The following is a 13,574-nucleotide window of genomic DNA, read 5'->3' as shown; positions in this document are numbered from 1 at the left end:
ATTCTGTATACTACACGAACCTGACTTGGGCTCACTTGCAGGACCGTATGGACTCGGGACAGCGTGTTCGTAACGGGATCGAGGCATGGCCCGAGCGACATGCATCATTTCGTCGAGGACATGTCCTCACAGTGACGGACCAATTCTTTGACATTTTCCCCCCCGGCCTCAGCAGCGGTCTGTCTACGCGTAGTTAGAGGGTGGGAAATGAATGGTCAGCTAGAACCTGAGCGCGACCGCCCACGATGCCATACCAACGCAGTCGACGCGTTTACTAACTACCGTATGCCGCGTGGATAATCCGCCGACATGTTGCGGCAGAGGTGGCTGTAGCCTCGGGCTGAAGATAATGCCAGTTGGTTTGTACCCTCAGGATGATTTGAGCTGACAACTTGACTCATTCAGGTAGGGAAGGCCGAGGAAAGCCCAACATTACACGTGAAGCACTTCATTTCAACACACATCATGAAAATACAAGTTAAGTACTTATGCATTCTAATAGTCGCGAGAATTGCGAAACGAGCCAATATTCCCAAAAAGCACAAACCCTGCTGGCCCTTTATGGATTCCACACGAGCGGCTCCCAGAGCTCATACTCGTCATTGGCTGGCACTTGGTGTTCGGCGTCGTCGTCGAGACCTTGGATCCACGCCTGTCCACCGAAAACGGGCTTCGCAGCCTCCTCACACCTGAAAACGCTCCGAGTCGCCTCCATAGAAAAGGGTCCGTAGTGGCTGGAGTTGAAGTACGCATCGTCCCAGAACTCGGCAACTAGGTTTGTGCTTTCGCGGGTGTTTTCATCCTCTCCGGCACCGACGCCGCTCTCGCTGCTTGGTCTCTCACAGGTCAGATCCCACCGGACGCGAAAGAATAAACCGGGTTTCTGCTGCTGCATGGTAAATGACTGTATCGTATCATAAAGCTGTCCCATTGTGACGCCCGTGTCCAAGTCACCAGCATCGTTCTGCGGAGGCGTGACCGAGTCGACGAGGAAGCGGTGGCCCGTCGCGGTGATGGTGAAACAATCCAGCCAAGTGAATCCGAGGAAAGGCGGCGGAGGCTGCGAGACAAGCATGCGTCTCCAACTCGCACCAGCCCTGGTGAAGCTGCGCTGACGACAGGTTGGGTCGACGTCGAGCACGCTGCCGGTACTTGCTTTGAGGTGAGGCAAGGCTTGCGGCGACCAGGGTAGCTTCCAGAAGCATTCGGCACGCCGGAAAGGGTACTTGTCCACCTGACAGCCACTCAGGTTGAAGAATTGGTCGCCAAAGGCCTCCCGAAGAAGAGGGTTGATACAGGGTCGTTCACCAGGCTTCGTGTGGAGGCTTCGGTCGACCTGAAAGAAAGACGCTTTTCGGAGCATAGACGAGCGATTCAGTGTCTCCAACCAGAAGCTGCAAACTCGTGGAGCAGAGGTGATGCGAGACTTCAGGTCGAGATGAAGCAGAATGAGCTCAAGGAGCTCGGGGGTCCTTAGCACAGACGCTATCGCCTGCAACTGCGATTGCGATTCGGATTGGGATAGGTACAGTGACTTGGTTAATCGAGGTGTCGAGGCCGAGCCTGATCCCGCCTCGCTCGAGGAGAGACGACATTCCATAGCGTCGCATGTTTGGGCATGATTCAGGGAGCGCGGAGGGTAAGCAGCCGGTATGAGGGTGAGAACCCTCCGGGATGGCAGCTGCTCACCATGCAGGACCACGATGGGACCATCCTCGACGATTGCTCTCTCTAGCAGGAGCGAGTAATTCGCAGCGGTGAGCTCAAACACCTCAATGGCTTGCGCCTCCGGCTTCTCTTCTTCTTCCTTGTTCTTCTTCGAGGCGGTCTTCGGGACCGTGGTTGCCCGCACCGACTTGGGCGACTGCTCTAGGCATAGAAGCCCTCGAAGCTGATCAGGTTGGTAGATGGCGCTTTCTGGGTCCGACAAGATTGGGAACGCCTCTACGTGTGACCCCTCCATAGTAGGCGCCATGCCAGCCGTTAGGTCGGACAGACTGTGCGGGGCATAAAGGCCATGCTGCCGATGCGCATCGTTGGCCATGGCCATGGTGAGTCCCGTTTGCGATCCAGGTAAGGGAGATCTCGTAGGGTCGAATCAAGGTAGGATACGAATAAGCAAAAGGGTTCGTCGTGCAGCGAGCGAGCGGTTGCAAGGCGGCACAAACCCGATCAGAAGCATGCGTTGGAACAAAACAGTCACCTGATTTGATGACTAAGGAAGGAGGGGACCTTGGTCGGGTAGATCTCCCCGACTGTGCGTAGGGTGCAGTGGGGTCCAGTCGGAGTAAAATGACTGCTCGATACGCCGTACCTCTTTCAGCACTGATTCTCGCTGGAGTGGCGCGTTTCTTAATCAAAAGATCCTATTATAGGCATAACAGTGCGTCAGATACCCCACTGCAGCCTACGTAAAATGTCTCAAGGAAGTGCACGCTCAGTCGCAGTGGCAAAAGGTGGCTGGCTACCTACCTTATACAGAGTACTTTTGCGTACCTCACTCGCTTAGTAAGGCGCCCATAAGGCTGTCACTTTCCGATCTTGGTTACCTAGCCGAGGGTGCACATCCAGGGGGCGGCATTTCCCCCTACGGATACTGCTCCTTCACTTGACTTAGCCTATCCGGGTCCCTAGGTACTGATTCCACATTTTGATCCAAATCCTAAATACCCTGTTTTACCCGGCCGCTGCTGATCACGAAGCGCTATGCAAGTCGCAGCGCCCCACCGCCTAAGAATTCTACCCGCCCTCCGCGGCACATCCCCCGCAGTCCGTCGGGCCGACCCGTGTTAGTTAGTTCGTAAATAAGCCTATCGCGATTAGCCCCAGAGGTCGCGTACAGTGGGGGTTAATAAGTATTCGCAGGTGTGCGAAAAAACCCGATCCGCTTCTTACCTTATTCGGTAAGGGCTAAACTGATAATTAGTACTAGGCACTTTAAAAATAGGTGATATTAATACTGGTGATTATGTATTCTCGACCTTTAAAGTTGCCCCTTGCTAGCGTTCGGCATGCTCAAGGCTGCGAATCCTTATTTCCCCCCACTGTGTCATCGACACACAGAAGTGTCAACGGGGGTTGACAGGGTTAGATCGGAGAGGGAGTGTGTCTTTCGGCCGAGACGATTCTGAGTCGGGCGGATTGGAGGGGGTCGTGCTGGGAACAGACAGCGGTGGAAACCACAGGTTGGCAGAGTGTACGGATACGGATACTTGGGAAGGAAGATGGTAGACAAAAGCGGAAGGCTCCGAGAGGGGTAATTCGCTCAGCGGACGGGGGTCACCGGGACCCAATGCGAGAGTCTCCAGATACGGACAGTCTCGCAGTCGCTTAACGTCCGCAGAAGTCGCACATCGGGAAGCAAGGGAAATGGGACCGTATCCTGAAGAACTGGAGGAGGGGTTCAGAGAGGCCCCAGGACCCGGGGGTCCTGCGAGGTCGGTGGGGGGTGTCGACTGCCAGGGCTGGATGGCAGACTCCCGACACTGGGGGAGGGCCTGACTTGGTAGATGAGGTGGGAGGGTAACGATCAAGCTTCAAGGGACGAGGAATAATAAGGGAATGGGAATAGGCCAGTCTGGACAGGACCAGACTGTGAATAAATACGGGTCGGGATCTCAAGATAAGGCAGGGTGGCCTAGATTTGTTAAATACAAGCGAGCTCCCCACCTCACAACACCGAGTGTTGTTCTCTCCTCAACTGAACCCCTACCCCCCCGGTTGAGACATGCCACAATCGTCATGTTAGGGGGCTTGAAACTGACTTAACATTTGTAATCCTTACAGCCTGTACGAACAGGGGAGCTACTCCCTGTCGGACTAAGACCGAACATACATGGAAGACGATCTTTGCCATTCGTCATGGCACTGCCACGAAGCGGGAATATGACCACCGTACTCCGTACTCTGTATAAGTAACCAGATGGAGGCTCCGCACCCCACGCCGCAGAGGGCGTTCCCACCTGCCTATATACCTTCCTCAAGCTTCTAGGGTGCCCACCACTAAGTTATGTCCAGCTTGTTGCTCAACCAACAACAGGTCAGCCAATAATCGTTCAGACCTAGTGTGTGACCTACCGCCATGTCGTTCAAGAGGCCTTGCCCCGAATCAGACCACGAGTCGCCGCTTGGCCATCAAAGAGGAAAGAAGACAGAGCACGGTCGTTTTCCTCAACGAGCCTATCGTACGTACAAAAAGCTTGTCTTTCACCTCCCGTTCAAGCCCATTTTCCCTTTTTCTTTTTTTTTTCTTTTATAAATATTGATACTATCATCCTCAGGTGAACGCCTCAAGGCCAAACTTGAAGGTCTTGAAGATGAAGTCCCGGCCCTGCAAGAGCTCTTCATTGATGCTGCACCAACACCGAGGTCGGAGATCACCAACCCTCCTCTTGACTCCAACGCGGCTTCGACTACATATCCAGATGTTGCGACACCAGCAGCTCATCACGATCTCATGACTAGCGCTGTTTTCGACCTTGGTGCGTCTGCAGCTTCACATATTCTGCTTTAGGAGGAGCGGTCTGCTGACATGCGTGAATTGTGATTGTTAGCAAGTATAGACGCAGCATATCCCTCAGAAGGATGCCTTGGCAGCCATCACCTGGACTTTCCGACCGCCTCAGACTTTCACGCTTCATTGTCTCCGCACGGCACCTCTCTCTCGTTGGACCCGCAAAATGTCCTACGGAGACTACAGGACGACTGCTCCGTCATAAACATGCCATCATATTTCGAGCGCAGCAAACCTGGTCCTCTCGAATATGCCCGTCCTGAGATACCCAGCCATGCCGCTACAAATCCGCACCCGCGTGGCGGAAGAAGCATTGACCGTGCTGCTCCCGTCCAGGACCGAATACGCCACATCGTTGATTCAGCCATCGAGGCCGGCTTCACGACTTTTGATGAAGCTATAGAGGCCTACTATACGGAAACCTTTGATGAGACCTCGCCACTAGATCGGGACCAGAGGCTGAGCCGCAATCGGCGGCTACCCCGGCTGCTGGGTGCTCTGCGCGATGCTTCCAAGGACTGGAGTCATTGGGAGCGGCGAGGTTTTCAAGAACAGATCACTCAAGGCGCCGAGGATATTCTCGTCGACGAGCTTGAGCTCTTCAGGAAGGAATACTCAGACACTGCTTTTCTCCGAGAAATGACCAGCCCGGAGCTGGGAGGAGGCCAGACCGCTGGAACAAGTCGAGGGTCGAGAAACAGGCGAACATTCCAAGACAATGTGTGTGCTTCAGCCCCCCCCCTTTGGTCCTCCCGCCCTTACAGTTCCCATCTCTCTTCCTCCTTAAAGCCTCTTTCCCCGCCCCGAGGGCGATCGCACAAAAGGCAACGTTTAGAGCGGCCTAATACTGAACAATCTTGCAGCTCCCAAACCTATGGGCTTTGGCTACGACGCTTGTAGCGAGGACAAATGCATCAAGGCATGATTCCGACTGCGAAGCAGTCCTGCGAATCATGGAGACTTTGTGCGCTTCGCGAAGTAATGGGTCCTGAACAACAGGTCAATGGTGTAATAACAGGAGACGCATCCCACACAGAGGGCCTCTGTAGCCAACGCAGCACGCAATTTTGAACACTGAAGAACCTACGGTCACACTGCTTGGTTCCAAAGCGGCCAAAGGGTCAATTGTGAGTCCAAGGCCTCCGAAGCAGGTAGCCAGCCCCAGCAGAAGAGCATGCCGCGCAAATATCTTGAGAACGGGGTGGTCACTCTCCCAGCGTTACTCTCGGTGTTGCTTGGCAGCCTCCCGGCAATTTTACGTAAACACTCCTACTGCTCGATGCACCTCTCAACATTCAGATCATCGAATCCAAGCAGAAGCATTGCGTTGCCTTGCACACAAGGCCTTGCCCTCATTGCGAACGTCAGTCGATCTCCTCTCGTATGCTTTGTAGTATGCTCAGATCGGCCAATAGCCTCGGTCTCACGTTGAAGCAGCAAACATGCCCATCGGCCCAACCTTCAAGGCTAGCGCCTTTATGACCGATTGTTATCAATCTTCAGGATGCGCAATGATGGCCACTGCTGCAGGGAGGGGCTTGGTTGCTCCAACAGCTCAGGGGAAAGCTATTTAGTCAGTACAGCTTGAGGAAGAACATGTCTTGGAACATGCAACCTGGCTCTCTCACGGGCTAGAACGAGCCGAGAAAATCGATAAAGATACATCACGCTGTTCCCCGATTACATGTGCAGCTATATGCGGCAACACGGCCCCTTGGTCTCTGTGAGAACGCAATTCATAGCTCCTCGTTTTTTTGGACAGTTGTGATAGATTCATTTTTCTTGTAGAATGAGGCGGTAGCCTCATTGCTCCGTCCTCGATCTCCGTGCAGAATGCTTTCCTTGGGAGAAACCAGTCTTGACGCGGCTGAGCATGCTTCCAGACGAGGGAAGTCTTGGGGGCATTGACGCACGCCTGTCACGTCATCCTCGGACTTGGACCTGGATTACTTGTGATAGATGTTAAGCAGGCGGATGACATGGTTCTTGGGTATCGCATGAGTCACACTGTGAATAGCGGTCTAATCAGTCCTCTCTTTTAGCCTGATAGGTAGGATTTTTCCATGACAGTATGCGTCTAAGCTTCCGAGGATTACATCCTGCAGTCTGATATTGTTGCCTTTTTGAGCTTGCTTAGATGTGGAACCGGCAAATTCTCAACACATCAAGAGACCTATATAACTGGGCATTGCGTCGCTACCCATCCCCATCCCCCATCCCCCATCCCCCATCCCCCATCCCCCTTTCCCCTTCCCCCTTCCCCCATCCCCCCCTAGCAGCGTTTTCACTAATCCACACACAGTCAGTGCACAAGCACTTATATTTGATACCAGGTGCAGCCCTTAAAGATTTCCCATTTACAACTCAATTCCCCCCTTACATCTCAACGCGACTTTACCGAACTGCTGTAGCCTGGGCAATGGAGTTGCAAGATGCCCTCCCCACGAGTACGTTGGTCGGGACCGATGCTATCGACCACACCACATCACCCGCCACGGCTGCCATGAATATGGCGGCCAACTTTTACCGCGATGTCCAGGCGTGTGCCAACAAGCACGAGCGGCAGCAGTTGCACAGACAGTACCGCGACAAGATCCTCACAATCGATCAGCTCGGTGCCAACATAGCGGCGGCTTTCCTGCCCTTCCTCGGCCCCTCAGGCAGCCGTGAAGGCGGCGCTGATGCTGAGCAATGGTCAGAATTTGACCGCCTCGCCCAGCGCGGCAAGAATATGCGGGACCGGCAGAGCCAGCACATCAGACACCAGTCGGGCGTGATCGCCGCTTGGGGAGGCGAGAGGTTCCACTACTACGGCTGGGAGGCCCTGCCGCTGCCTCTCCTGAGACAGTTGCACGAGCTTGCGGTGTTGGTCCCGTGCTGGACCGACGTCGTCGACCTGCTGAATTCCAAGATGCTTGCCCGACATGAGCTTCGCATGTTGCGCGGCAATAACAAGGCGCTCCTGATCGGGGAGCACTCGGCGGCTTCCAAGGTGCAGAACCGCCACTCCCCCGTTGAACGCTCCGACATCATCTCGGCTCTGGAAGCTGCTCGTCAGAGGACAACCCCTCTGGACCTTCGGCAGCAGATGGACCTTGCGGCGGAGAAGGTGAAGGAGGCTAGTCTCGGGGCATTCGGCCTCGAGCGAGATCTCTACAACATGATTGTGCCATCAGTCAATGGTGATGGCTTGGATGAAACGGCCTCCTCCTCCTCCTTCTCCTTCTCCCCCACTTCACAGCCCCCTGGCGGCAGTGTACCGTTAAAGGTACCTAAGCGAATCAGGTCGGTGCCGAGCTCGGCGCAACCCTCGAAGCGTTTGGCTGCTTCTTCGGAACGCCGCTTGACGAGGGCCGCTGTTATCCATAGTGATGGGGAGTTCTCTAGTCAAAGAGGCTTGGGATTGCGAGTCCAGGCTGAGCCCCCTTCATACCCCACCGAGGCTAGTCCTCCTGAGCATGCAGACTCGGATTCTTCTTCGGGCGATGCTGTTGAGGTGACGGAAACGCTGGATGAAGCTGCTGGCGATGAAGGCGCGGACGAGCCAGACTGCAGGCCGAGAAGAGTACAGGAGCCGGAATTAAGAATTGAGGGCAGGCATGAGAGCGACAATCGGGATGATGAAGGGACTACTTGTGACAACGTTGGGAGTAATATGGAACATGATGGGGCCAACGACAACACAACAGCACAAGGCGAAGGGATGGACATAGAGCCTGCAAATGAGCCAGATCTTGAGGACATGAGACGAGTCGAGCCAGAGAGTCATGATACTTTGCAACACATGGTCACGCTATCAGAGGGGTCATATGCTGTGGAAGTGGAGGCGCTTGATGCTCTATTCCACATGAGCCGAGAGAACAACTCTGGTCAGATGCAGACACAAGCACACCTTGACGTTACAAGCCCCGACATTCCAGCGCCTCAAGCTACGGGGTCCAGCCCAGGCACCTCGGATCGCAGCAGTGTCGAGATGCCGGATGCTTCTGTCGTCCAAGCCCATCCCGGTGTTGTCGACGAGCCTGTGCCATCGAGGGCCTTTCCAACGCTGCTGCAGACATTGCGAGCGCGGTATGACCCTGAAATCAGCCGGTTCATTGGCAAACTACGAGAGCCTCACACTTCAGATTATGCGGCACCACACCGTCTCTTACAGCTAGAATGGATCGAGGCACAACGCTGGGCCAGCATCTACGTCGAGCCAGAGCATGTCTTGGGCCGGAGCTGTGTGGCTTCCCAGCAGGAGGCGGATGTTTGGTACCTTGACTGGGATACCTTCCGCTCCTACGGTGAGAGTGGCTTTGCCTTCGAGCGTCCTGTTGTCATCAAACAAAGGTTCCAGGACAGAGGCATGTATAATATCGCAGAGTACATCGACATGCTATGGCAGCGCTTCCCCGAGCAAGAGGTGCTCATACAGAACAGCATGATGGGCACGCGCAATTCCATGAGCGTCAAGGACTATTGCATTAGCGTTGCCGAGGTTGACCTCAGCTCGCCCGAGTCAGCTGCCCCCGTCAGCAACGTCATCAACCTCGGCCGTCTAGCCCAAGCCGACGAACCATTGCTGACCAGGCTGCCTCGATTTGGGCTCCTCTACATGTTGGCTGATCGCGTGGCAGGCGTCATGGGCCGGAGCAGTCAGGTCAAGCTCAGTGGGGTCAAGGGCAGCCTTGGCTTTGACATGTTGGGCTTCTCGGGGGCCTTCTCTGGCTCCCGCATGGACCCTCTGGTTGGCAGCTGGGTACGTTGTCTTGCCGGCTTCAGCATCTGGGCCATCGCCACCGACTTGGACGCTGGGGACTGGCAAAGATTCTCGAGAGATGGCCGTGATTGGTCTCCCGAGGGCAAGAGTCGCCTCATTGTCCTGGAGCAAGACGATGTTCTGTTGATGCCGCCGGGCTTGCTCGCTGTCCATGCAAACCTTGTGCCACGGCGCTGTCTCGCAGAAGGCGGCATGCTCTGGGACGAGTGCAAAATTCCAGAGATCATAGAAGGGCTGCTCTATATTGTCAAAAATCAGCAATGTGTCGACATGCCGCCTGGCATCGAGTTGGGGGCTCTTGTCGATTCATTGGAGGCATGGTTGGATGCTGATGATTGCATCTACCCATCGCCTCACGGCAGCAACACTAGTGAATATGATCAGGCAGTGAGAGCTAGCATTCAGTCACTCAGAGAAATGTTATGAGAGCATTCGAATCCGATACTATCCTTTTTCTCTGCGAGTGTGGGGGGCCCACCGAAGAAACATGTTGAGTGAGCATACTGTAAAGGAGAACCTGAGGTTGTAAACTTTAACATTTGCAACAAGTATGTCCATCTAATGCGAACCTCCCATATTTCAAAGAGAATTTGGGAATAATAAATAGTAAGGATGATGGGTGCACAATGCGAACTAGGTGTATGTAGTAACTATTGGCTCAGGCCGACTTTGTAGTATATTTAGGTCGCCGTGTGATGTCAAGCGAAGCCTTCAGGTGACTCGACAGAACTTATTCTCAAGGGTCAATTCCAATTGTAAGGATTATGGTAGTACTTGCTGTGGAGCTACAGCAGCGCGAGTGTACGAGAACACAGAAACACTACTGTGAGTCTTACCAACTAAGATCGGTTGTTATGAGAAGGCTCGGGTTACCAAGGCTAGCCAAGTTCGATACGTATCCTGTCCTAAGAAATGGGCTAGGCAGCGTATATACTATCCCGAAGCATGGGCTGGCCAATCATGTACTGTCCTTCGGAAAAAGGCTGGCAAATAATATGATACCCCGATCTGGCTAGCATGCAATAGGATATTGTTGGATTGTGACCCCGTATTACGAAACCTCTGATAGATCGATATCCTGACCTTAGTCAGACGGGGCGTGAGATGACATAAAACCCCTCTCGAGGAAAAGAGGGGCCCTGGGAGATGAAGAGAACAATCATCTTTGGGCTCCACATCGTATTGAACACTATCACCCTGATCGAATTGATCGTATCGGATCCACCAGATATCATATTATGTCCCCACACAATGGCACAGTACTCTGTGGCCCCGATCCTGGGACCACCACCAGAGGACAGGAACTGGGACTAAACTACATATAAAAAAGAACCAAAGCCACTCCCGGATGCTGTATAAACTGGTTTTCGTCTATACAACAATTGCTTGCTTATGCCAGCACACAGTTCTGACACGGAAGGCAATACTGTGCCAGTACCCCTGGCACACGGCCCCGCTCCGGGCTCTGGCAGACAACGTTGGTTGACACCAATGCCAGCTCTTTCAGTTCCCTGGGCTGATGGCGAGGTGCTCGAAGAACGAAAACTGGTCGTGAGGGAATGAACTACGAGCTATTCCTAGCCTCACTCCTGGTCATGCAGTATTGCTTTGCCTGGTAGCACCCCAATGCCCAAAGAGCTCTCGGCCGTCCTTGACATTTTCCTTGGGCCTTTATCAGATTGGATACAGAGTGTTCATTTCAAAGCAACATCGTCTCGATCGGGGTACTCCTTGAAAAAAAAAAAAAGGAAAGAAAGAAATTAGCCCCAAGGTAGGAGTGTTTGTTCCCAGTTTCACGGCTAAAATCCCAAGGGGAGGATGTCATCCAGAAGCGTGGCATCAGCAGAGGGGCCAGGTCCCTGGGACGGGAGGCAGATACACAAGCTTGAGGAGGCTAGTCCAGAGGACTCATTGCCTTTAACATAAGACGTCATAGTCAACCAAACTGTAAAGATTTATCGAACTCCCTCTTTGTTTAATTAAACCCAAAATTATCACGACCATGACATGGGCCAGGCGGGGAAGCATAGCAGAAACACTCTAACTAAGCAAGGGACCAAAGGGACTAAACGTCGCTTATATTAGTCCTAGGACTAAACATTAAATATATTAGTCCTATCCTAGATTAAACCTAGAGAATATTAGTCTAAAGAAGTAACTATAAGTATATAAAACTTACTTATTATATTTTCTTATATAATAGCTACCTTAGCTATGAATATAACTTAGTTATACTTAATACCTTTAAGTATATTATTAGATATAATTTATATTTTATTACTTAGACTATACCTAATACTCTCTATTAATATAAACCTAGCATAACTAATTTATCCCTTAGGAATATATATAATTATTATATATTAATAGCTTTTATTTAATAATATATTATATACTCTAAGTAATATTATTACTATAGCGCCTAATATTAGATCCTTATTTACCTCTCATAGTAAGCTATTTATTACCCCCTAATAGGGATAGCCTATAATTAAGCTAAAAAAACCTAATATCTTAATAGATATAAATAATAATAATAAAAAATATATTATCTTAGCCTTATATAAAGATAAAGTCTATAAACTTAAGAATAAATATAATTATCTAATTACTTAATATAATAACTTCTTAAATAATATATAAAATAATATTAAAATTACTTAGGAATAACTTATAAGTATAAAAATATCTATAAATAATATATAAAAATACTTTTATTAAGCTATAAAATAATAATAATAATAATACTAATAAATAATTAATTAATAATAAAATTAGATTAATTAACTTATTATACTCTAAGCTTAATAAAATAACTTAATATAATAATAAGTTTATAATCTTAGTAGCCTAATATTTAAATATAATATTACTAATATTACTTATAAAAATATTAATAAAATTATTAAGCCTAAGGACTTAGAGCTATTTAATAAATAAGTTATTTATATTAAGATATTTCTTATATCCCTTAGGGCATATTAATAATATTTTTTTATTAAAATAGCTAATATAAAAAGTAAGGTCTTATATATTAATAAATACCTTATAGGTAATATATTTACTTAGTTTAAGCCTAAGCTATATAACTTTCTTAGAAATAAACCTACTAAAGAAATATAACTCTTTTTTATTAAATATAAAAACTTTAAGGATATAATTAAATATAACTTTAGAATTATTAATAAAGAATAATAAGCTATATAAAAACTTAAAAACTTATAATAAATAAAAGCTACCTTAACCTATATGGCTAAGTTTATATAAATTATTTCTTTTCTTAACTAAGAAATAAATACCCTTTAAATTATATTTTATAAAAGACTTAAAGATAAAATTAAGGATAAACTCTATAAGATAAAAAAACCTAATAACCTTTAAGATTATATTAATATAGCTATTAAGATTAATAATTAATAATTTAAATAATATATAGAGAAATCTAATAAGGGATAAATTTAGGGCAATAAGAATAATTTTAATTAGTCCTAAAGGTAAAAATAAGCTAAGGGTAATACCTTTTATAAGACCTACGCGGGACTTATAGAACTTAGAATAACCTAGAAGGATAATAAGGATATTAAATATTATTATTATTATAAGAAAGGCTATAAGGCTAATAAATATTAAAAAAAGTAATAAAATATAAAGGAAAAATACTATTAATCTAAGTTATAATAAAACCTCTTAGAAGGTAAGAAATACTTAAATATAACTAATTAAGATAATAACTCCTAGATAGCTATTTATATTAATAAGATATTAGGGATAGTATAAAAAGAATATAATAAAATAAGACTTTAACCTAGAGAAGTTACTATGCCTTATTAAGCTACTTACTTAATAAAGAAATAAGCTACTAGTAATTATATAATTAGTAATATTATAAAGAAATAACTCTATAAACTAATTAAACCCTTAAAGGTCTATTAGTTATACCTTATTAACCTAGATATATAAAACTTATTATTAAAATTAAATAATAAGAAGAAAAACCCCCTTAATAAATAATAAATAATTACTATTACTTAGCTAAATAGATATTATAAACCTATTAATTATAATTAATATTCTATAAGAGTATAAATATAGTAAGAATAAAATACTATATAAGTCTATAAATAATAATATAATTAATATATAGCACTTTAAGAAAATAACTATAAGATATTAATTTACAAAGGGATTAATAAATACTATTAGCTTAATATAGCGGCCTAATATATCTAACTAGCTAGAAAATAATAAAATATAGATAATATAGAGGATATCTATATATAAGTATACTATAAGGAA

General features: G+C 47.8%; 3 protein-coding genes across 3 annotated transcripts; 2 read left to right on the top strand and 1 right to left on the bottom strand.

Annotated features, from left to right (window-relative positions):
- Window positions 1–559: 559 nt before the first annotated feature.
- On the bottom strand, window positions 560–2,050 carry NCS54_01208400 (Hypothetical protein; the record flags this gene model as incomplete). Its single annotated transcript, XM_053157333.1, has 1 exon — window positions 560–2,050. One exon carries the CDS (start codon window positions 2,048–2,050, stop codon window positions 560–562), a length of 1,491 nt encoding a protein of 496 aa, XP_053013308.1.
- Window positions 2,051–4,081: 2,031 nt separating this feature from the next.
- Window positions 4,082–5,505, top strand: NCS54_01208300 (BZIP transcription factor; the record flags this gene model as incomplete). Its single annotated transcript, XM_053157332.1, has 4 exons — window positions 4,082–4,184; window positions 4,281–4,481; window positions 4,554–5,233; window positions 5,377–5,505. 4 exons carry the CDS (start codon window positions 4,082–4,084, stop codon window positions 5,503–5,505), a joined length of 1,113 nt encoding a protein of 370 aa, XP_053013307.1.
- Window positions 5,506–6,815: 1,310 nt separating this feature from the next.
- On the top strand, window positions 6,816–9,704 carry NCS54_01208200 (Hypothetical protein; the record flags this gene model as incomplete). Its single annotated transcript, XM_053157331.1, has 1 exon — window positions 6,816–9,704. The coding sequence occupies exon 1, from the start codon at window positions 6,933–6,935 to the stop codon at window positions 9,702–9,704; it is 2,772 nt and encodes a 923-aa protein (XP_053013306.1). The 5' UTR covers window positions 6,816–6,932.
- Between the last annotated feature and the right edge of the window lie 3,870 nt (window positions 9,705–13,574).

The sequence above is a fragment of the Fusarium falciforme genome, chromosome 10 (assembly GCF_026873545.1).
Source record: "Fusarium falciforme chromosome 10, complete sequence".
Lineage (NCBI taxonomy): Eukaryota > Fungi > Ascomycota > Sordariomycetes > Hypocreales > Nectriaceae > Fusarium > Fusarium falciforme.
This window is presented reverse-complemented; position numbering and strand designations above follow the sequence as displayed.